Consider the following 23,482-nt stretch of genomic DNA (forward strand, 5'->3'; position numbering starts at 1 on the left):
TTTAAAGCTGACATGGCCAAGTGATTGTAAAATCAGACGGTCAGAATTGCGTGAGGTAAGACATGTAGTACAATTTTTAAGGAAAAAAAAAATGAATGAATAGATTAATAAGAAGTGCTTTTTGTGCCAACAACAACATAAACAGAGAGAGAGAGAGGCATATGTATGTACTATGTATGTTTCCAAGTTCCCATAAAATAACAAATGAGAAACTCCTATTTGGACGAACAATAACAAAGTTGTCTGTCTCCTCCAACAACGATTTCTCTCACACTCTCTCACTCTATCCAAATTTCCTTAACGCCATCAAATCTCTATTACTTAGTTTTTCTGTATTTTTTTTTTTGTTTTGTTTTATATATGTGTTATTGATCTCCAATTCATTATCTTGTTGTTATTTCAATCTTTGATTGTGGGTTTGAGAGCTTCGAAAAGAGAAAAAAGATAGTAAATTTACAATCAATCTGATAGATTATGATCTGGGTCATTGATGATTTGAGAGTTGGAAAGCTGTGATCGATTCTGTGAATGAAGAAGGATGGGATTGGAATCGGTTGGGGTTTTGAACGTTGAATTGAAAAAAAAGCTCGAGCCCCAATTGAACAATCGGGTTTTTGGGTCGTTCCGATCGGTGATCGGGTAATTGAATTGGGATTTTTATTTTGTGTGTGCTTTCATTGTTGTGTTGTGTGTGAAAAAAAGGGGTGTGCTAGAATCGATGTGGAAGGTATTGGGTGAGGTAAATTTAAAGGTGGGAGTTTGATTTTAGGGCTTCTGAATTTGGGTCATGGATGAGGTGAGCCCTAGCAATGAGAGTAAGGATTTGGGTGGCGGAAGTGGTGGTGCCGATGACTTATCGGCGGCGGCGATGGCGGCTGCAGCCGGGTTGAGTTGGCGGCCGAGGCAGCTGGCGTTTAGTCCTTATGGTACCGTGAACAAGGTCCAAGCTTTGCGTGTTGTTGTGCGGAGACCTGTAAGTGTTATGGCTTTTTTTATTTTTTAGTTTTTTTGTGTGTTATGCTGCTGTTGTTGCAAGTTATTTTAGCTTCAATTTTTAAGTTTGCAATTTGCATGTTGAAATTTAAGTTTTGGGAATTGAGTATGCCGGTGTTGAAATATGGGGGGAAAATTGGAGTTTTTATGTGGTTATAATTTGGTACCTGCATTGGTATTGGATTTTGGAGGAGTGAGTCTTATGGGGAGGGCTTAAGATGTCCCAATTCACAAAATGTTAGTTGAAGTAATGATATTTGCCTGCCACTTCAAAATAGTTGTTAAGGAACAAAATACTTGTTCAAAAATGGCAAAGGGGAAAGAAGGATGTAATGCAGCTAAAGACATTTCCTTTTGAGAATGCAGTTCAATAAAACCTTTAATTTAAATGATTTAAATCATTTCTCCCAGAAAAAAGACAAATATTTCAAAAATTCTGAAAAGGGCTTAGTAACAAAGGCCACTTCACTTGACATGATTCCCTCAACGTGTACGGATGTTTAAGAAAGGATCTTTCAATCCAGCCCTTCCTATCTCAAGCGTTTCTCATTAAATTGAAGTATGCTTGAAAGATGGAAGAAGTATACGGAAGGTTTGAGATGGTAGTCAGCTTGGGTTTAGAGCAACTGTATTGACTAAAGGGGGAAGAGTAAATTCTTATAGTTGGTGCAAGTTCATGCAATGTCTTGGAAAGGATGCAAATAATCCTAAAGTGACCTGTTGCTAGCTTATATCCTTTGTAACATCAATCAATTGAAGATTTTACTATCAAAGCTTATCAGTAAAATCATCAATTGCCAATCACTTCCAATGCAACTTTGAATTTTAATTATCTTCTGCTCCTGTTCCATCAATGATGTCCACAGAAAAGCTAAACTAAAGCAAAGTATATCCACACCAATTATTTCTCATAAAAATTGTACCTTATACGGTTCCTTACAAAAGAATACCTTTCAAGATTGCTAAACTAATTAAAAGTATATTTCTTCCTTCAAAAATTTCATTAAACACGCCTATTTGTACCCTCCATTTTATAATGAAATTGTTTGTTACCTGAAGTCCCATATGGTAGCAGAATATCTTCCTTGGTAAGTTGTATGGCAATTTCAAGGAACCTCCATAACTTCAATAGAAATGTGTTCACTAGGAATATATGAAATACCATTCCTTTTCCTTCTTCCCACAAGAAGTCCCTTTGAACCAAACCTGTAGATACGAGCCTGGTGAAGGTAGGCATGAAATATTGGAATTAAAAGGCAATTGGTACAGTCTTTACCCAGGATGGTGGAAGTGATAATACTTGATTTTTCTGTTGTTTCTTCTTTTTAGATTTTATTGCCCTTAGATCTTTGAAATCTGCTGTTGGTAATTGGTATCGGTGCTTCTTTTTATATATCCAGTTAATTTGGTTGCATCTCCTTGTTGTTGTTACTAAGTTTATATAGTTGCCAATGAGCTATGATTCAAATGGAGGGTGAGGTTGTGGATTTAAAACCCATTGTATGCATGTGTAACTTATTCATAATAATAAAAAATAAATAAAAATAAAAATTCTCTGGCTACCAGTGCTTATGGTTTGCTTGGATAGGGGGAGATGGAAGAAGAAGAGGAAAGGGGAAGAGGTGGCGGGAATGTATTGTGTATCTGTCCACCCTAGTTTATTTCACTTCTTCCCTTCTTCTTTCCTCTTCCCCCATCTCCTTTTTTGCAAACATTGGGATAGGTTGGCAGGAATCCTCATGGAATGCCTTTTTTTTGGGTAACTGGTTAAGGGTCTTGAGAAGTTGCATGAAAAGGAACTATTAGGCTTTATATACTCTTTGGAAACCATATTACCATCTGGAAATTTTCAAATTTGAAGTCCTTTTGTGGTCCTGAGACAAGGTTTTCAAATTAAATTGCATTAAAAAAGATAACAACATGTAGTGGGAGATATTTTCTATTCAACTTTCTGGCCAATTTCAGTTGTTATGGAGTTTATGGACAGTTTGTCTGTTGGTTAATTTTTTTCTTTCTTTTCTCTCCTGTTGAGTGTTCGTGGTATACTCCCTGTGTACTTGGGCCTCAGCCTTCTTTTCTTACAGGGAAAAAAAAAGGGTTTTGGTGTCTAATTCTAAGGTCGTTGTGGCCTCATCTTCCATTAACACTATTCCTTGGTGCACATAATATGACAGTCCATTTTACCATGTAGATCTAAAGGGCTTCGATAAAAACTTGTCCCAATTGTTTGCCATTAAGGGCCACCGGCCACAATCTACTTACTCATAACTATCTCTTGCTTGAAGTGACTATCAAACTCAATATATTTAGTCCTATCTTAAAATATATGGCTGTCAAACATCTTAGATTCTTAGCATGCTTGCTACTGAAAAATCCTATTTTCAAAAAGAGATTTTACCCATAACTTCCCACTAGCTGTATAGGCCATAGCCTTGTACTCTACCTTCACACTGACCTCACCATTTTTTTTTTTTTTTGGGGGGGGTGGGGGGGTAAGTATTGCTTTTCCAAGCAGCAAGAAAGTCAATGATTTCAACTACTAGAGAGTACATTTGATTCGGGATTTGAATGATTGGGAATTGGATTTAGTGGAGGATTTCCTTCATATTTTGGAATCTAATACCCCTTCGACTGAAAATGGGGATTGCACGAGATGGAAACTGAAGAAGAATGAGGAATTTGATATTCGCATTATAATGAGTTGCGAGGTCCCCTCTCCGCCATCGTTCCTTGGAAAGGTATTTGGAGAGTTAAGGCCCCTTGGTGAGTTTCTATTTTTTTATTGGACCACAGCTCGGGTAAGATTCTCACAGGTGACAATTTGATTGGCATTACATGTGTAAGAGGTGTGGGGAGTCGGTGGATCATCTTTTGCTTCATTGCTATGGGCTCCATAGCATTTGAGCTATGGTCTTTGGAGTTTTGTTTGTTTGGACTTCATTGGGTTATGCCTCATAAGGTAATTGAGTTGTTTGAGTCTTGGCAAGGTAAATTCGGGAGGCATCGTAATATAGATTTTTGGAGACTTGTGCCGCATTGCTTGATGTGGTGTATTTGGAGTAAAAGAAATGGTAGATGCTTTGGGGGATGTGAGCGGTCCTTTCTAGAGATTAAGTCTTTTTTCTTACATACCATTCTTATATGGAGTGTGGCTTTGTCGCATTCTTCTTGTTTTTCTTAATAAAATTTTTCGTTACATATCAAAAAAAGTAGGGGTTTTGCTTTTGTTGACTGGTGTGTCACGTGTTGTTGTGGGGAGACCGTGGATCATTTAATGCTTCATTGCGAGAAGGCTCTTTAGTTGTGGTGTTTTATCTTTAGATCTTTTGGGGTTTCATGGGTCTTACCAAGAATGGTACCAGATATTCTTTTTAGTCAGTGGAATTGGTTGGGGAAACACTTATCATACATTTTGAATTTAGTTCTACTGTGCTTGATGTGGTGTATATGGAGGTAGCGCAATAGGCAAACTTTTGAGGATATGGATAGTTCGGGAGACTAGCTGCTTGCTTCTTTTAGCGGTTTTTTGTACAAGGTCAAATGGAATTGGAGTAATCAATTACCCTGAAAGTAATCTGTACTTCCAATGATTCGTGTATTGAACCTCATCTTTACTAGATATTAGGGTAGAGGTCTATGAGATACTTAAGGCCTCTGAAGCACCGATGTGGCTGGGAGGGTGCCGCATCAGAGTCCAATGTGGCCCGACACGGCTGCCTGCGCGTCGGTGCCGCGTCTAAGCCTTTTTTTTTTTTTCTTGGATTCGCATCGACTCAGCTCAATTCGTGCCAACTCGGCTTCAATTCGCACCAAACCGGGCCGATTCGGCCAAAATTGGACCGTATCAGCTGGCGACCGAAACAGGCCAAAATCGGCCTTGAATCATGCCGGAACAGCCGAAATCGGCTTTGAATAAGGCCCAAACATCCTAAATCTGTCCTTCCTCAATTTTATTCTGAATATTTGTTGCTTCTTTTGTGTTTTCTTTTTTGTTTTGTGTTTCTTGCCTTCTTCTTTCTTTGTTTTGTGAATCAAGGCCATAGTAATGTGTTTTTTAAGTATATTTTAATAGTAAAAATATATAGAAAATATAAATAAAAATATTTTTAATAATATTTTAATCGTCTCACCCGCATCCTACTTTTTCAAAAATTGCCGAGTCCTGCACCCGCACCTGCACCCGAATCCAGAAACGCACCCATCTTTCATAGCTTAAGGCTCACAATTTGTAGCTTTTAAAAAATTATTTCACACTAAAGTTTTCAATCAATTCAAATTTTCTATTCATATTTTGCTTTATGATACATAGCAAAGGGAATTTTCAAACTCAGAATGCCTGGGTTGGGGAAGGGTGGATTTTTCAGTCTTAAGGTGGATGAATTAAGCAGTTGCTATTTCTATAGCTTCCATATTTCAATTGATATAGCATCATGATGACGTTTATATAGTCAGAAGATTACCTAGATCTGAATATACAAAGCAGATATTATGATAACATGTAGCTTTCACTTGTGCAGTTGGTGGCAAGACTAACAAAGGACATTGTTGAAACATACCAATTATGCAATCCACAGTTCAAGTATTCAGAGGAACTAAATCCAAAGAGATACTTAACTAGCCCATCCATTGGAGTCCTAAATGATGGTCACGATAATGTGAACTCAGATCTTATTTTGACTGCAAACTATGTCTTAATCAATTCAGAACAGCGAAGGTTTGTTATTCTTACCTTTATTTTTTAAATAAAAAAATTTAATACCACTTTATTTCAACTATTCTTTTCGAAATATTTTTCTCCTTTTGCCATATTTCTTCGAAGGGCATTTGAAATTTTTGTTTGCTTGAAGGCATTGGTGATTGTTTTATTGCATCTCAGTATAGTTGTTCAACTATGCTAATGCCAGCTTATGTTAGTTTCAATCTAGGCAAGATATATCTCAACTTTAATTATAAGTAGGACAAATCACCCAGGGAGTACATACTGTTGCTATAAATATCGTCTTCTCAGTTTCTGGTTTGTAAATATTCAATGTGTAAACTTTTGCTCCATTGTAATTTTGCTCATGCTTTATGGAGTGAAGTTCTTCTAATGTTTGGGATTCAGTGGGTGATGCCGAGGACCGTTGCTTCTTGTCTTTTTGCATGGAGGAATTTTTTGGGAAAACATTATTCCAATGTTTGGAATATGGTACCAGCTTGTTTGATGTGGCTCATTTGGAGGGAGCAAAATATCAGCACATTTGAAGACACTGAGAAACCTGTTGATCTTTTGAAGTCTTTGCTAGTTGGGACTTTGTTTGAGTGGTCTCAGATCTGGGTTTTACACAATGTCTTTCCATTTTTGATTTCCTACAATCTATTATTTCTTCTTCCTGATTTGTTTGTAATTGTTTCAAATACAATATGTTCACTATCATGAACACAATGTACTTTTTTCAATAAAGCTATTATTACCTATCAAAAAAAAAAGTGTAAACTTGCTATGTAGGTTTTTTTTGGCCTTTAACCAATGACATGAGATAGATGCAATCAAAGCATTCTGGCTTATGTCCAAGCGAAAGTATCCAACACAACCCCCCCCCCCCCCCCCCCCAACACCCCCCAACCCAAAAAAAAAAAAAATCGTTGGGAGTTCCACCTTCTCTGAGGAAACGAACTATGGGAGTAAAACGTTGACTCTGGAAGCACTTTATCTATAGTTCTGTTATATCATTTGAAAAAGACATGAATTTGGATTGAAATTGTACCTGCTGAGATTATCTGATGTGCCCTTTCAAGTTCCTATGGTTAATGTTTAACCCAGAAGTTAGAAATGCTATTGTTTGCATCATCATCAATGCTTGAGCTGGCATAGTTTCTAAAGATTCCATTGTGAAGTTGTTAATGATGTAGTGAAATATAAATTTGTTCTGGCATCTTAATACTTGTAGTAGACTTGTAAATTCCTGAAGTTTTTTTGTATGTGTGCCACTCCTCTACTAACGTCTCTGCCTAATGAGGCAATGGGGGACCACACTTGAGTTGCTGGAAACAAACAGATATGATTGATTATGGATTAATGGAAGAAGATAATATGGCATACATAGAATATATGTTGTCATGCATTTGTCAAATCCAATTTTGGCCTGTTATCTATTTGATTTTTCATCCCAGAATTAACCATTTAATTGGATTCCTTTTCTCTTTTATAGATACATTGTAAAGGATGTTCTTGGCCATGGAACATTTGGGCAGGTTGCTAAATGCTGGTTTGCAGAAACTAACAGTTTTGTTGCTGTGAAGATCATAAAAAATCAGCCTGCTTACTATCAACAGGCACTGGTTGAAGTAACTATATTGACAACGGTAAATCTTTTCTCCATTAGTTTTATGTTTCCCATGTGTAGTGACATTAGTAGTGAAAATTCTGTATTAATTTCAAAAGAAAAGTAGCAGTGAAATTTCTGCCTCAATGTTTGTTTTTTGCAGCTGAATAAGAAGTATGATCCTGAGGATAAGCATCACATTGTTCGTATTTATGATTACTTTGTACATCAGCGTCATTTGTGCATCTGCTTTGAACTGCTTGACACAAATCTGTAAGTTACAGTGACTACAGCTTTTATCACCATTCAAAAAATTATTGTTTTAGTCTTGATGGGTCACAGTTTTCATATTCTATGTTTTTTCAGGTATGAGCTTATCAAAATAAATCATTTTAGGGGATTATCATTGAGCATTGTCCAAATGTTTTCTAAACAGGTAAAGCAGTTCTTGCTTGGGATTGGATCTAGTCCTGTAATGGATTTTCTTTGGATTATTTTGTAAGTTTCTGCATCAATCTTACATCACCTCCTTCCCCCTTTTTTTCTCTAATAGATTTTGCGGGGACTGGCTCTGTTAAAAGATGCTGGGATAATTCATTGTGATCTGAAGCCAGAAAACATTCTATTGTGCACTAGGTATGTTACCTTTGATTATAGTTTAAATTCTTCAAATTAGGTAGTTGATACTTCTTTTATTTAAAAAAAAAAACTATTATATTTATGTTAATTTTTTTTTTTTTTTTTTTTTTGTGCATATTAAACACCAACAGTGTGAAGCCAGCAGAGATTAAAATTATTGACTTTGGATCAGCATGCATGGAGGATCGCACTGTTTACTCCTACATTCAGGTTCACAGAATGTTTACTCCCAGCCTTTTGCCTCAATATTAACATGCGGAGGATGATCTTATAATTTCATGCCTTTAATTTATTCTACAGAGTCGTTACTACAGATCTCCTGAAGTTCTTCTTGGGTATCAGTATCCTTATCAGTGAAGTTACCGCTGTACTTTTATTTTAGTCTTGTCTCTTTGGTTTGATTTCACTTTCTGCCAAGTTTTTCCCCTTTCAAGTTTTACCCCTGTTTACTTTCTTCCTGGGCTGCAACTCTGTTGGAGTCAAACTGATCAGCTAGGTTTAAGCCAAACTGTCCACAGTTGAGACCGGAATTGAGTTAAAGGAAACCCACTAAAATTGTGGCATCAGGGAAAGCCTCCAGCAATCTATTATTTTGTAGAACTTCTTACAACTAGATTTACAGGATTAATGATTTGCAAAAAAGGAGATCCAAGTTGATCCAACTGGAGCTTGAGTTGACTGCTTCGAGCCGCACATACAATTGGTTGTACTCTCAAGTCGACTGGAATATTACAGGATCTTCTATTGAGAAGCTCTGTTGAAAGTCCATTAGAAGATTTGTTTTTGGATAGTAATTGTTAGAATAGAATACTGGTTAAATGATTATCTTTTTTTTTTAAAAGGTTAAATGAATTCACCTTTTCCCCGACAGCTTAACCTTTTGGGAATAAATGATAATTTATCATTAATTATTGAATAATTATTTTGTTGATAATAATGTTATAAGAGATGTAGATTTTGTATTTGGTGCGTTTGAAATCTTAAGTGTGATTTTTGCATTCCATTGTCTTTCATCCTATTATTGTGAGTGTTCTGTTTGGTTCTTAACCCTTTTTCCAGATATACTACAGCTATTGACATGTGGTCCTTTGGGTGCATAGTTGCTGAATTGTTTCTAGGATTGCCATTATTCCCAGGAGCTTCAGAATTTGATCTCCTTAGGCGAATGATTGAAATACTTGGGTATGCCCTTTCTTTTTCTTTGTGATTCAAAAGTAATTATCTGTATTTAATTTATCTAGGCATTAGTCTACCTTTTCAAGTTGAGGGAATTTTAAAAAGACTGAGGAAGACATTAGTAGAATTACTGAAAATGGACATGTCAATTAATGAGATAACATAGAGTATGACTAAATATAGATAAAATGGCGAAAAGAATATTAGTGAAGAACCCTTATTATTCTATTGAGGATGCATAGCTGATTCCAAAATAAATTTTGGGACTAAGGCATGCTTCTTGTTGTTGAGGCATTAGTCTACTTTACTTGATCTAGGAAATTTTCCTCTTCCAATGTCATGGATTGTCTGCTTTCAATTCTGTAAATTACTTATAAATAATATTTGTTTGTGTGGTAAAAAAAATTAAGTGAAAGAATAGAACACAATAGCCAGTAGTGAAGCACGACGATCTGTAACATCACTAGCATTAATACCTAGTTCAGCCTAGGGATGGGGGTTGCTAAACTTTGATTTGGTACTGCTCTCTGTCCACACCAAAAGACAGCGATATTTGAGCCATATGTGAAGAAATGTTTAATCAGCATTTGCTTTATCAAATATTTAAACCGGAGTTTGGTATTTATGCATAATTTGCTTCGAACTAGCAGTTCCATCTATGGTATATAATGTTTAGAATAGGGGTTAAATTTACACAATGAGTTTTTTTCTATCATTATTATTATTTTTTTTTTCTGGTTCTGCTGCCTTGAGGTAGTTAATTGTTTAATAACATAGATATGAAAGGTATTGATATGCTGTTTCTCCTCTGGCCACTATTTTCTTGGAATTGTATATTGGCACTTCTATTGCCTTATATATTTTTGTATTGTCATTACATAAACTGGCCCTTCTCAAAAGTAACCCCCCCTCCTCCCCTCCTCCCTCCCCCAAAGCACAGGTGTTTATCCTGTGTACTAGGATTGCACCCTTAATTGTGCTATCTTAATGAAATTTATTACTTATCCAAAAAATACAAATAAAAAATAAAAAAGGGTATTTTCTTCTTTTCTGTTTCAAGAAAAAAAAAAATCAGATTGTGTATATGTACCAAAAATTTGTTTCATTAGTCACTTTTCATTAGTTTGTTGTATCTCTTTCCAATTGTTTCAAACAGCAAACAGCCATTAATATATTGTCAACATTTTGTAGAGGGCAACCCCCGGATTATGTATTGAGGGAGGCAAAAAACACAAGTAAGTTTTTTAAGTGCATTGGGAGTGTCCAGAATTTAGAGAATGGTGAAGTTTCAACAAACAGCAGAAGTGCTTACCAAGCATTAACAGAAGAAGAATATGAAACTGTAAGTGTTTATATTATAGTTATCTAGGTAAGAGAAAAATCTTTATAGAAGTGAAAATAAAATCAAATTATTGAAAATTAATAATAATAAATAAATAATGAATATCAAAGAAAAAACCTCATCAAATCTCTGTATAATTCGTCTTTCTTTATCAGTTTATCTTGTATATAATTACAAAGAGTAGTCCATCTCTTATATCCCCCCTGCCATGGAGAGATATTCTGTTTATGTTCTGATGTTTTTCTGTTTCATTGTTGTGTTGCTCATTTCTTTTCAGAGAGAGATGAAAAAGCCTGTGATTGGAAAGGAGTATTTCAATCATAAGAATCTTGAAACAATTGTCACAAACTACCCTTACAGAAAGAACTTGCCTGAGGAAGATGTTATGAAAGGTACTCTCTTCTGTTTTTCTGTCTGAAGTAGGAGACACCAATATTTTTACTACATGGTTTTTTGACAAGTATATATATATATATATATATATATATATTTCTCAGTCACTAAATATATTCACTAAATGTTGCTACCTTCTCTAGAATATGTCACTAATGGCTGTCTTATCATGAACTTGTAACAGAAAGTCAAATACGATTAGCTTTAATTGATTTCTTGAGGGGGCTTGTTGAGTTTGATCCAGCAAAACGGTGGTCACCTTTTCAGGTTGTTGAATTTTGCTTCAACTGTCTTGATTTGTCATCTCTTATATGAAGTTCAAGCTGCAAAGTTAGAATAATTTGTAATCTATATGCATGCAGGCTTCAAAACACCCTTTTGTCACTGGGGAACCATTCACAAGCCGTTATGAGCCTCCCCCTGAGACCCCCCGCGTGGTAAGTTGGTCTCTTTAAAAAGTTTGTTAATTGGTTCATGAAACTTTAACCTGAGTTGATATGATTGTAAATCAATGTAACAACTATTTTCAGTGTGCCAAGAGCCTTGTTACTCAATGGCATTGCCTGGTCTCCTTTGTGAGGAGAACAAGGGATCTCCCCTTCCACTTGTTGTAAAAATTGAATTATCAAAAGAAGTTATTTTCGATGCCTTCCTCTCATGCACTCCCTCCATCTCAAATTGTTGGTCCTAGAAAATTCAGCTTTTTAAGGGAACATCATAAGTTTATTTTAAATAAAAAAAGTACAAGTTTCCAAAACATTTCTCATTAATTTAAACTCTAGTGAAAGAATGGTGTTGACTTGTTAAATAAAGTATAGGGCAAGTTAGGGAATATATTTATTAACTTTTTAAAGAGGTCTATATGTTGGGACATCCCAAAATGGAATAGAGATTTAACAGTTTGGGACAGAGGTAATACTTTTCTAGACTCTAGTCTTAGGTTTTCTATGTGATTTCTCTCGATATCCTTCTACGCTTTCTATTTTGAAAGAATAATCCTTCTACCCTTTAAACAATATTACATTTGTATCTGTTTATAACTGTTTCAAGTACATTTTGTTCACTATCGTGAACCCGATGTACTTTTTTCAATAAAGCTTTGATTACCTATTAAAAAAAAAACAATATTACATTTGTTGAATTTTGGTTTATTTGCTCTTTATTTTTTAATAATAGAAGCAATGGAGAATTTGATGTTCGATCTTACCATGAAGCATCAAGAGGTTTGGTGCCTTTGGTGGGAAAGAATTGCTAGAAACTTTGAGTGGTGTGAATGGACTATTTTAGACTTGAAATCGCAGTTTGTCAGAACCTTGTTTGAATAGATGACAGCTCCTGGATTCTTTTCTTTTTCAAACTTAATTTTGATCATTGTACATCTAGTATATGTCCTATGTACTTGGTGCATTCCATTATTTTCTAATAAAATTTTCATTTATAAAAATAATAGAAAAAGGCATTCAGAGGTGTTCCAATGGGGTGGTTTTTCCATGAAAAAGTGTATGGGTGTACTAAGGCTCCAAAAAAATGGTTTTCTTTGTGTGGACTGCAGCGTGAGAAAAAATTCTTACATGTGACAAACTTTTTAGGAGAGACTTAATACTGGTTAAGTGGTGTTGGATCTACCAATGCAATGGTGAAACAGTGGACCACTATTAGTGCACTAATCTACCAATCATTATTTCTATTGTAGTTTACTTGTTAATATACTTTTGATATGCTTTCTTACTCTCTTAAGTCTGATTTTTAAGTAGATCTCTGAATCCTTTTTCAAACTTTTTATATGTTCTACCTTTAATTTAAGTAAATAATACATTTTTATATTAATTGCATATATTTTGAATTTTGAATTAAAAGATATCCGTTTGTAGGTGAGGTGGCACCAAACACAAACTGATAATTGCATTAGCAAGAATTAGTAATATGATTAAAATTGGAGTGTGCGCTTTTCTTTTTTTGGGTCATTTAATAGGGTCATTTAATAGAAGTAACCTATAATATATATATATATTAACCAAAGTCATTTGACTTTTAGTTAACTTCATAATATTGTGCATCATAAACTTTTGAGGCCTCACAATTTTACTCTTCATTATTTTAATCTATATTTTTAAATTGAAACTAAATTCTATTATATATTTAAACCATCCATTAGAATCTTAGTGCATCATATTTTCTTTAAATGGTAGACTATATAGTTCCACATACATATACAAAGTCAATAAATGCTTAATCTAGTTCCATATACAAATGCTATCATAATAAATGCTTATTAATAGGTTTGGTTTTCAATCTTACCATGAAGCATCAAGAGGTTTGGTGCCTTTGGTGGGAAAGAATTGCTAGAAACTTTGAGTGGTGTGAACAGACTATTTTATACCTGAAATTGCAGTTTGTCAGAACCTTGTTTGAATAGATGACAGCTTCTGGATTCTTTTCTTTTTCAAACTTAATTGATTTTATTGATCATTGTACATCTAGTATATGTCCTATGTATTGGGTGCATTCCATTATTTTCCAATAAAATTTTCATTTATAAAAATAAAATAAAAAGGCATTCAGAGGTGTTCCAATGGGGTGGTTTTTCCATGAAAAAGTGTATGGGTGTACTAAGGCTCCAAAAAAAGTGGTTTTCTTTGTGTGGACTACAGCATGAGAAAAAATTCTTACATGTGACACTTTTTAGGAGAGACTTAATACTGGTTAAGTGGTGTTGGATCTACCAATGCAATGTTGAAACAGAGGACCACTTATTAGTGCACTTATCTACCCATCATTATTTCTATTGTAGTTTACTTGTTAATATACTTTTGATATGCTTTCTTACTCTCTTAAGTCTGATTTTTAAGTAGATCTCCGAATCCTTTTTCAAACTTTTTATATGTTCTACCTTTAATTTGAGTAAATAATACATTTTTATATTAATTGCATATATTTTGAATTTTTAATTAAAAGATATCCGTTTGTAGGTGAGGTGGCACCAAACACAAACTGATAATTGCATTAGCAAGAATTAGTAATATGATTAAAATTGGAGTGTGCGCTTTTCTTTTTTTGGGTCATTTAATAGGGTCATTTAATAGAAGTAACCTATAATATATATATATATTAACCAAAGTCATTTGACTTTTAGTTAACTTCATAATATTGTGCATCATAAACTTTTGAGGCCTCACAATTTTACTCTTCATTATTTTAATCTATATTTTTAAATTGAAACTAAATTCTATTATATATTTAAACCATCCATTAGAATCTTAGTGCATCATATTTTCTTTAAATGGTAGACTATATAGTTCCATATACATATACAAAATCAATAAATGCTTGATCTAGTTCCACATACAAATGCTATCATAATAAATGCTTATTAATAGGTTTGGTTTTCAATCTTACCATGAAGCATCAAGAGGTTTGGTGCCTTTGGTGGGAAAGAATTGCTAGAAACTTTGAGTGGTGTGAACAGACTATTTTATACCTGAAATTGCAGTTTGTCAGAACCTTGTTTGAATAGATGACAGCTTCTGGATTCTTTTCTTTTTCAAACTTAATTGATTTTATTGATCATTGTACATCTAGTATATGTCCTATGTATTGGGTGCATTCCATTATTTTCTAATAAAATTTTCATTTATAAAAATAAAATAAAAAGGCATTCAGAGGTGTTCCAATGGGGTGGTTTTTCCATGAAAAAGTGTGTGGGTGTACTAAGGCTCCAAAAAAAGTGGTTTTCTTTGTGTGGACTGCAGCATGAGAAAAAATTCTTACATGTGACACTTTTTAGGAGAGACTAAATACTGGTTAAGTGGTGTTGGATCTACCAATGCAATGTTGAAACAGAGGACCACTTATTAGTGCACTTATCTACCCATCATTATTTCTATTGTAGTTTACTTGTTAATATACTTTTGATATGCTTTCTTACTCTCTTAAGTCTGATTTTTAAGTCGATCCCCGAATCCTCTTTCAAACTTTTTATATGTTCTAGCTTTAATTTAAGTAAATAATACATTTTTATATTAATTGCATATATTTTGAATTTTTAATTAAAAGATATCCATTTGTAGGTGAGGTGGCACCAAACACAAACTGATGATTGCATTAGCAAGAAATAGTAATATGATTAAAATTGGAGTGTGCTTTTCTTTTTTTGGGTCATTTAATAGGGTCACTTAATAGAAGTAACCTATAATATATATATATAAACCAAAGTTGTTTGACTTTTAGTTAACCTCATAATATTGTGCCTCATAAACTTTTGAGGCCTCACAACTTTACTCTTCATTATTTTAATCTATATTTTTAAATTGAAACTAAATTCTATTATATATTTAAACCATCCATTAAAATCTTAGTGCATCATATTTTCTTTAAATGGTAGACTATAGTTCCATATACATATACAAAATCAATAATTGCTTAATCTAGTTCCATATACAAATACAATCATAATAAATCCTTATTATTAACTACCTTAATTTTCAAATTTGATATTTAGAGAAAAAAATTAAGAGAGAAAAAAAACCTTATTATTCAATCTTAAGATCTTTATTGGTTGGAAAGGTCCTTCATGCTATTTTTTTTAAGTACTAAAATTTTATTGAAAGTGAAGATTCGTTCTTGTTCATTATGATGAACACACCATAAAATATTACAACAAATCAAGCCAAAAAACAAAATAAGAGTTGGAACTCTAAATAAGAGTCACAATCCCATGTGCGAGACCAATCAAACAAAGTGTGAATTAACGTGGATTTCAGCTGATCTAGCGATCTCTCCCTATCCTCAAAAGTGCGACTATTACTTTGTCTCCACACTAGCAGAGTAATATTCCAAACATCCAAAGGATGCTTCTCAAACCAATTCCTCCACTCAAACAATAGGTTAACTACTGTTGAGAGCACCACCACTGAACACCAAACACCCTAAAAACTTCACTCCACAAAGCATAAGCAGTCTTGCAACGAAGCAACAAGTGATCTACCGTTTCCCCACTACAATGACACAAGCAACAGCCCTGTAGCCATTTATTTATTATACTCTTCTTTTAGGTGTCTACTACTGATGTAGAATGTGAAGGGATTCTAGCATTTAGTAAATTAGGGTTAGGTTGGTAAATACTTGGGAATTTTTTTGAAATTGATTGGGAATTAAGAACTTGCAGATGTGATTGTACTTTCTGGAAATAGAAAACTTAACTATGATACCTATAAAAATAAATAAAATTTAACTATGACCTTTATAATGACTCTTGTTATTGATGTATAATCAAAATTTGATTGCTGTCTTTGAGTTTCTCAAACCGTAGAAGTTGTGATGCTTTCTTTCACCATGAGTGATTCCTAGGAACCTATTAGTATGATCTACTAGTTACTTCCAGCAAGTGTAATCACATTTGTGAGTTCTTAATTCCCCAACCAATTTCAGCAAAGTTCCCAAATCTTTACAAACCCTAACCCTAATTTCCTAAACTCTAGAATCCTCCCTTGACTTTCAGCATCAATTAATTAAATATGCTTTAGTGTATTATGAGTTATTAAATATATTTTTAATGAGCTAACAGTCCTGGTCCATTTTCGTAAATAATAAGTAAGATCCTTATTTAACACCTAACTAATGATTAAAAAAAATATTTAAAACCTAATTCCAATAACATTATGAAGGTTTTTTTTTTTTTTTTTTTTTTAATATATATAATTCAATTGTTTCAACAAGTGGGGAGGGGAGTCACAAGGCTCTTGGCAACATTATTAAGGTTTTATTGCAGTTTACTATTTGACTTATGAAGTTCCTTCATTTATATGTGGTAATATTAATATGCATATCCTGTTGGATATCTCATGCAATATGTACATATTCTGATTCATATAGCATGCTTAATACGCATCTAAAAAGTATTCTTGTCCCTGTGTTTATATATTTATCTTTGTGTGTGCTTAGCCTGTTGCTCAAAACATCAATGTGGACCATCACCCAGGCGGAGGGCATTGGTTTGCTGCTGGTCTCTCTCCTAATGTAAGCCTCTTGTTCCTTCAATTATTCCATTATTTGAATACTGGAGGTTGTTCATATCTAATTGTTATGTCTTATACAGCATTACTGCATTATATTCTCTCTGAAGTATATGTACTTTCACGTAGATTCCAGGCAGGAACAGAGTTGCTCTTCATAACAGCCCACACTTTCAGATGATGCCATATCCACATGCCAACAGTTATGGCAGTGTTGGAAGTTATGGTAGCTATAGTGATACTACTGGCCTTGGTAGTAGCTATGGAAGCTATGGAGATGGTAGTAATATGTTTCAATATTTTTCACCTGTTGGTCCTTCTGGGATGAACATGCATCCACAGGGTAATGTCTCAATGCTGGGAAGTAGTCCTGATGCAAGAAGAAGGGTAATGCCATACCCACATGGAAATGGACTTGGTGTGAGTCCCTCAGCAGGAAATTTTGCACCATTGCCCCTTGGCACTAGCCCCTCACAATTTACTCCACCAAGCTCCTATAGTCAAGTTTCAGCTGGCTCTCCTGGACACTATGGTCCAACATCTCCAGCAAGAGGCAGTCATGGATCACCTTTAGGAAAGATGGCTGCAGTTAGCCAGATGAATAGAAGAAAGAGTTGGGGATATTCTGGAAATCCCCAATCTCAAGAGTGCTCGTCATCTTCTCATTGGCAAGGGCAATTTACCGATAGCTCCATCTCCACACAAGCCGAAGGAAACTCTCAAGTATTTGGTGGTTCACCATCGCATCTGCAGTCAAATTCTAATGCTGCTAGCTGGAAGCAGCATCGAGGTGGCGGTGGAATTGCTGCTGGTTACTCTTCCGTTCAGAGCATGCCATGTTCTTCTACGCATGTGCAGTTCCCACAAACTGCAGGAGCAACTAATGACAAGCCTGAGGCTGTCCTCTCTCTGCCTGATCCTGGAGATTGGGATCCCAACTATAGGTAAGGAGAAAAGAAATTTCAGATTGCAATCTAAACTTGCATACACAAATTACAAAGTTTAGAGAGATATCCATTTCTTGCACATAAACATGCTTTATTTACGTAGGGATATATTGCAATCAAAATTGGGACATAGGGCACATTCACAACAACCAGTTGTCCATAATTTTTAAAAACTTATAGAGAACAAAGCATCATGATAAGTCAGACTTGAACAACTAACTGCCCAATGGGTAAACACCATTGCCTAGGCTACTGGTGTTTGTCACTGATTGTGTATCTATTATATACTTCTACTATGATGCGTTTAATCCTTGTAGAAGGTATGAAGGACATGATACTTTTTTATGTTATTATCAAAGAATAATGTACTTATTGATATTGGAGAATTTAAGCCCCCCTCCCCTCTAAAAGAAAGCACATTAGTCTAGTTGTCTATTATTTCTTTAATGTTATTTATTATTTATTATTGTGTTTTTAGTATTTTAAAAGGTCATGTGATTAGCATGTGACTTTTAATGAAGTTCGACAGTTATGATTTAATTGTTATATGAGATGAAGGGCTAGAATTCCAGGGTCACTAAAGGCTATTATAACTGGCATCTTTTGAGTTATTTTACGCTTCCTTTCCTTATGTACTACATGAAATTCATGTTTGAATATTTCTTGAACTCTTTGAGCCTAGCAATTGATATATGATTGTTCCAACTTCAATCCTATTATACTTTTCTTTGTTGTAATCTTGTTTTTTGCTGTAATTTCATATCAAACTCTTCTTCTACACTAGCTCTTAGTTGTCATCACCTTAAGCATCACATTAAGAGGTATCAGCTAGGAAGCACAAACACTGACACGGGTACGAGTTTGACACGGTGATATGGCAATTTTTGAAATATCAGGATATGACATGGCGGGGATACATATATTAATTAATCATTAAATATATTTTTATTTTTATTTTTAATATATTGTTAAGCATTTATATTTGATAATTGTTAAACGGGTATCAATTTAAGAGCAAGTGGATAATAGAATGAATCTGTGGCTATTAAATGATGTTTAGAATACAATTATTATTTTATTTTTTTTAAAAGAGTCTAACCCCATCAAATACTAATCAGAACATCATTTATTAATATCCGAATCTTATAATTTTTAACGTTCAAAAAATATTAAACAAAGAATTAAAGTTAAAAGTTAGTAAAATAATTCCTGAAAGAAATTATTATTATTATTATTTGGCTGGATATGTTGGGGACACAGGCATCAATGTCCAAGGTGTGTCCAGTGTCCAATATGTGTCCAACATGAACGTGCAACCCATGCTGCAGTGTCCTTGCTTCCTGGGATATCAAAGCAAAAGAACATATATCTAATACACAATATTCATATTTGAGTCAAAGGTTGCAACTTAAGATATAATTGGCTGTGTGGTATAGGAAATCAAGACCAGCAGACATGGATGGTTGAGATGAGGCTTATAATGTGTTGCTAGTTGTACAAGCTATTCAATGATAGGAATTATTGGGAGCCATATGGAGATTCCGGGAGGTGACTGCAAAGGGAACGTGGTCTTGAGGATGAGAATGATGATGTAGAAGATGAAAACTTCTTTCATGATGATGGACTTGTAGGACATGTGGCACAAGGCAGATTGGAGGATCAGTTGGTATGTGTAGTTGAATTGAAGGATGAAATTTTTGAAAGAGTTTGTATCATAGACTGGGATTCTCCACCAATCTATTGTGTCTACTTTGATGATGGTGACTTAGAGGAGTACTTCTATATATATATATATATAGATAGATATATAGATATTCAAGAGATTGATGCACACCAAATGTTCAGTGCAAATCCTAAGAGTGTGTTTTTGGGACATGTAAGATTTGCATACACAGGTTGATTTGGAGAGCCCACTAGCGTTCGTTGAATTCCAAAGAGAACTTTTAGAGTTTTAGTAAAGATGGATACTTTTACTTGGAAAGATGTGATGCTTAATAATTCTTCTTTCAGCATAATGCTGAATCTTGAGGAATCTTTATATTTCTGAAGATAGAGATACAAATTTTTACATTATTTATCAAAAAAAAAGGAGGATAGAGATACAAGATTTGATTATGTTTGGAAGAACTTATGGAGCGAGGCTCAATTCGACAAGATTCAAGAGATGCAAGGGTGAAGAAGTTGAGATAATTTTGGAACAAAGTTGTATGGTGACAGATGATGGTAATTTATTTTATGTGACTTGTTTATAGTATAAACCAAAGAAAGGATCTCAAGCTAGTTATGCACTAGATTGGCATATAAAGGTGAAGGAGCTATTTAGCGATGTACTTAAGACGATAAATAAAGAAACGATGGAAAACATTTGAGATTAAAAAATCATGAAAATTGAAGCCAAACTTGAGGACAAGTTTTTTTCAACCCAAGGAGAACTGATGCAGGAGAATTTAAGCCCAAAGGGAGGGAGGAAAAAAAAGCTCATTAGTCTTTGTCTTTTATTTATTTGTGCTATTTTATTATTATCATGTTAATAGTATTTTAAAAGGTCATGTGATCAGCATGTGACTTTTAATGAAGTTAGATGCTTAGGACTTAATTGTTATATGTAAGATGAAGGGTTAGGATTCTAGAGTTTTCAAAAGCTATAATAAATAGCCTCTTTTGACCGTTGTAGGCAGCCTTTTCTTATCTATGTTATAAATTTTCATTTTTGAATATTTCCTGAGCTCTTTGAGCCTAGAAATTGATTGTTTCAACTTCAATCCGATCATCATTTCTTGGTTTTAATCTTGCTTGTTGCTGTAATTGTAATTTCTTCTTACAGGTTTCTTCTACACTAGACTCTATTTTTTCAGATAGATAGGATAGAATTTCAAGATCATATTTCTTCTCAACATATCACTTATCAAAATCAAAAAATCAAAAATAGATTTTAGACAAATGCAAATTGTTTTGTCATCATCATCGTCATCCATTCCATGTATTAATCTGTATAAAACTATTTTGTTTTATGCATGTAAAGAGTGAGCTGAGTATCAATGTCAATATCATATTGAATTATTGGGTTTTCTCCCCTGCTGCTCAACTAGATTTTTAAAGTGTTAATTACTTTGGATTTTCTGGTGATTTGAAAACCTTAAGCGTGTTTAACTGTTGGTTTGACAGTTTTTATGTTTCTGTTTCAGTGATGAACTTCTTCTGCAAGAGGATGGTTTGGATGTGAGCTCAATGACAGCTGATTTTAGCAAAGGTATGCATCTTGGATCTTCAGAACCATTGGTCGGGGTTGGAAGATTTAACCCTGCCTCAAGCACAAGCTCAATTCTGTCCGTACAAAGGTAAGCTGTGTTTTGTTTTAGTATTCATTCGGTTGCATGGTCAGATTTTAAATTTCCCAAATGCAGCTTATTTCTTACAGGTTTATTCCATTTATTGTTGAAGCCTGAAATATGTCTAGTTGTGTGGCGTTGGATATGAACTAATGTACCAAATGAATTGAACTCTTCATAACAACTATAGAATCTTTTGATAGTTTGAGGATTTTGTACATAAATATAAAACACTTTAATTTGGATTTAATTTTCTCAAGTAACCAAATCCATGGACCAATGTGTGTGTGAGAGAGATTTTGCATACACTTTTACATTAGATACCTCCTCCCCATAGGGAGTGATGGTGATTAAGGGGCAAATGAGTGGTTTTCTTTCAAATTCCTTTCTATTGTTTATATTATTTATGGTTTTCAATGATGTGCTTCAGACAAAATGGACCTGTTCAAGCATTTCCACATCTAGAGGTGGGTAGCCCTCCTTCAGCTCATGATCCACATTCTGGATATGGCCGCTCCATGTCAAAGACCTCTCATTTCATACCTCATATCTCACAAAATTCTCCAAGCCGTTTGGGACAGCAGCAACCTGGTCAGCGTTTCAATTATGGGAGATCTACCAATGTTCGAATTGGTGAATGGAATCATATGAAGGTTCAGCCCCCTCCTGCCAGCTTCAACTCTGGGGGGCCACGTTCTCCTGGGAGTAGCTCATTCAACAATGGCATGTCATGGGGTACTTCCTGACTTGATACTGTCAAGCCACACCAACATTCTGTATTTTCCTTTCTTCTCAATAAGTTTTAATCAGAAATATTTGAGTCAAAATATACGATGGAATACTTACCTATCCATTTATACACACACACTAGCACAAATACAAAGGTCAAAATTATATCTGAGATGAATAGAGGGGATGCAATGAACTGATCATTTAAACTGATCCTGGCATTCTGTTGTAGGGCGTAGGGCCAATCATCCTGTCACAAGCATTCCGCCAACTTCCCGTGGAAGAAAAGACCTCGGAAGGATTGCCTAATGTTGAGTCAACTCATTCTTTTTACTGTGAGGGGTCATGTCTGAGAGTTGGCAAGAAAGTTGTACTCAATAGTTCAGCTTCTTAATGGGCTTATGCTAGAAAAGTCCCCATCAGACAATGCTTATTCATTGTGGTTGCAGCAATATAATTATGATTATGATTTCTATTGTCTTCTTGTTACTTAATGCATGCAATCAATATTCATTTAGTTATGACCCATCAAGGGCCGTGATTTTTGCATATATTTCCTGACCACCTGGTTTTGTTGTTTAAGTGTTGCACTAATTATTTGATTGCCTTTTATTTATTTGAGGGAATCTAACCTGATTATTGAAGTATTTACATTGCAGCTACTGAAAAGAATTTCGACAAGGTGTGAGTTGATCTAGGAATAGCCAATAGGTCTTTTAGTTTCTCTTGTTAAGAGATGTATGAATTGTAATAGACTTTTTTTCTCTCCCTATTATTTGTTATATTTGTTATGTTTGGTTGAAAAGCCAAATGGGTTATTTACAAAGTTTCCAATCCACTAGGCCATTCTTGTTGTAAATTAAACAAGTTTTTCAATCCCTTGAAAATAAGATGATGCTGGTGATATTTATTTAGTTCGAGTGAATTACAGTTGGGAACTGGACTGAGAACTGGGTGAAAAAGTGAGTTTTTTTTTTTTTTTTTGCTTGCTACAAGATGGTGACAAGTTTGGAAACAGAAGACTGCTTCATCTGTTAATTGATGACCAAAACGGTGGAAAACAATTACATCAACATCATCAGAGAAATGGCTGATTACTACTGGTTTTCTAGGTGTTTCCTTGAGATATTTATTTTCATCAAATATGCTCTGTACATGATTTCTGTTACCTGTGGTATCAAGGAACCCATTTTGGCAAAAGGTATATTTAGTCCTTTGAAGCACAAATTTTCAATTGACTAGCCTCAACAATTGTCGGAGGGGCACAAGATCACCTACTGATATCATTTTTATTATAGAACGCTAAGCGATGTCAACAATTGTGAAAAATAGTATCCTATGTTTTGTAATAACAATAGTGTTCTTGATGAGTTCATGTGAAAAAAATGTTCTAATAAAAGAAAATGTCGTCTCAGCCAAAAATAATTGTTAAAGACATGTCTTCGGGCAAAAGTGTTTACTATGCTTTAAAATAAATAAAACTACTTGCACACAACAATGCGTTAAAACTATCTGTACACAAGAATACACAGTTTATAAAGAATGAATTCTTCTGACTTATCCACTAATCATAATCTTATTGTAAGAATAATGTAAATCTAAATTACGAATGGTCTAC

General features: G+C 34.4%; 1 protein-coding gene across 2 annotated transcripts; it reads left to right on the forward strand.

Moving 5' to 3' along the window:
* The first annotated feature begins 138 nt into the window (after positions 1-138).
* On the forward strand, positions 139-22,415 carry LOC126699384 (dual specificity protein kinase YAK1 homolog). 2 transcript variants are annotated; one of them, XM_050397144.1, is made up of 18 exons: positions 139-973; positions 5,511-5,707; positions 7,185-7,338; positions 7,462-7,571; positions 7,665-7,734; positions 7,852-7,934; positions 8,069-8,147; positions 8,238-8,278; positions 8,997-9,119; positions 10,305-10,455; positions 10,733-10,847; positions 11,033-11,115; positions 11,211-11,285; positions 16,789-16,863; positions 16,989-17,803; positions 20,992-21,144; positions 21,566-21,911; positions 22,097-22,415. In XM_050397144.1, exons 1-17 carry the CDS (start codon positions 788-790, stop codon positions 21,879-21,881), a joined length of 2,826 nt encoding a protein of 941 aa, XP_050253101.1. In that variant the 5' UTR covers positions 139-787; the 3' UTR covers positions 21,882-21,911; positions 22,097-22,415. The 2 variants fall into 2 exon arrangements, with proteins under 2 accessions (XP_050253101.1, XP_050253100.1); XM_050397143.1 differs by having other exon boundaries at positions 140-973; positions 21,566-21,870.
* Positions 22,416-23,482: the final 1,067 nt, after the last annotated feature.

Source organism: Quercus robur, chromosome 9 (genome assembly GCF_932294415.1).
Source record: "Quercus robur chromosome 9, dhQueRobu3.1, whole genome shotgun sequence".
Classification (NCBI taxonomy): Eukaryota; Viridiplantae; Streptophyta; class Magnoliopsida; order Fagales; family Fagaceae; genus Quercus; species Quercus robur.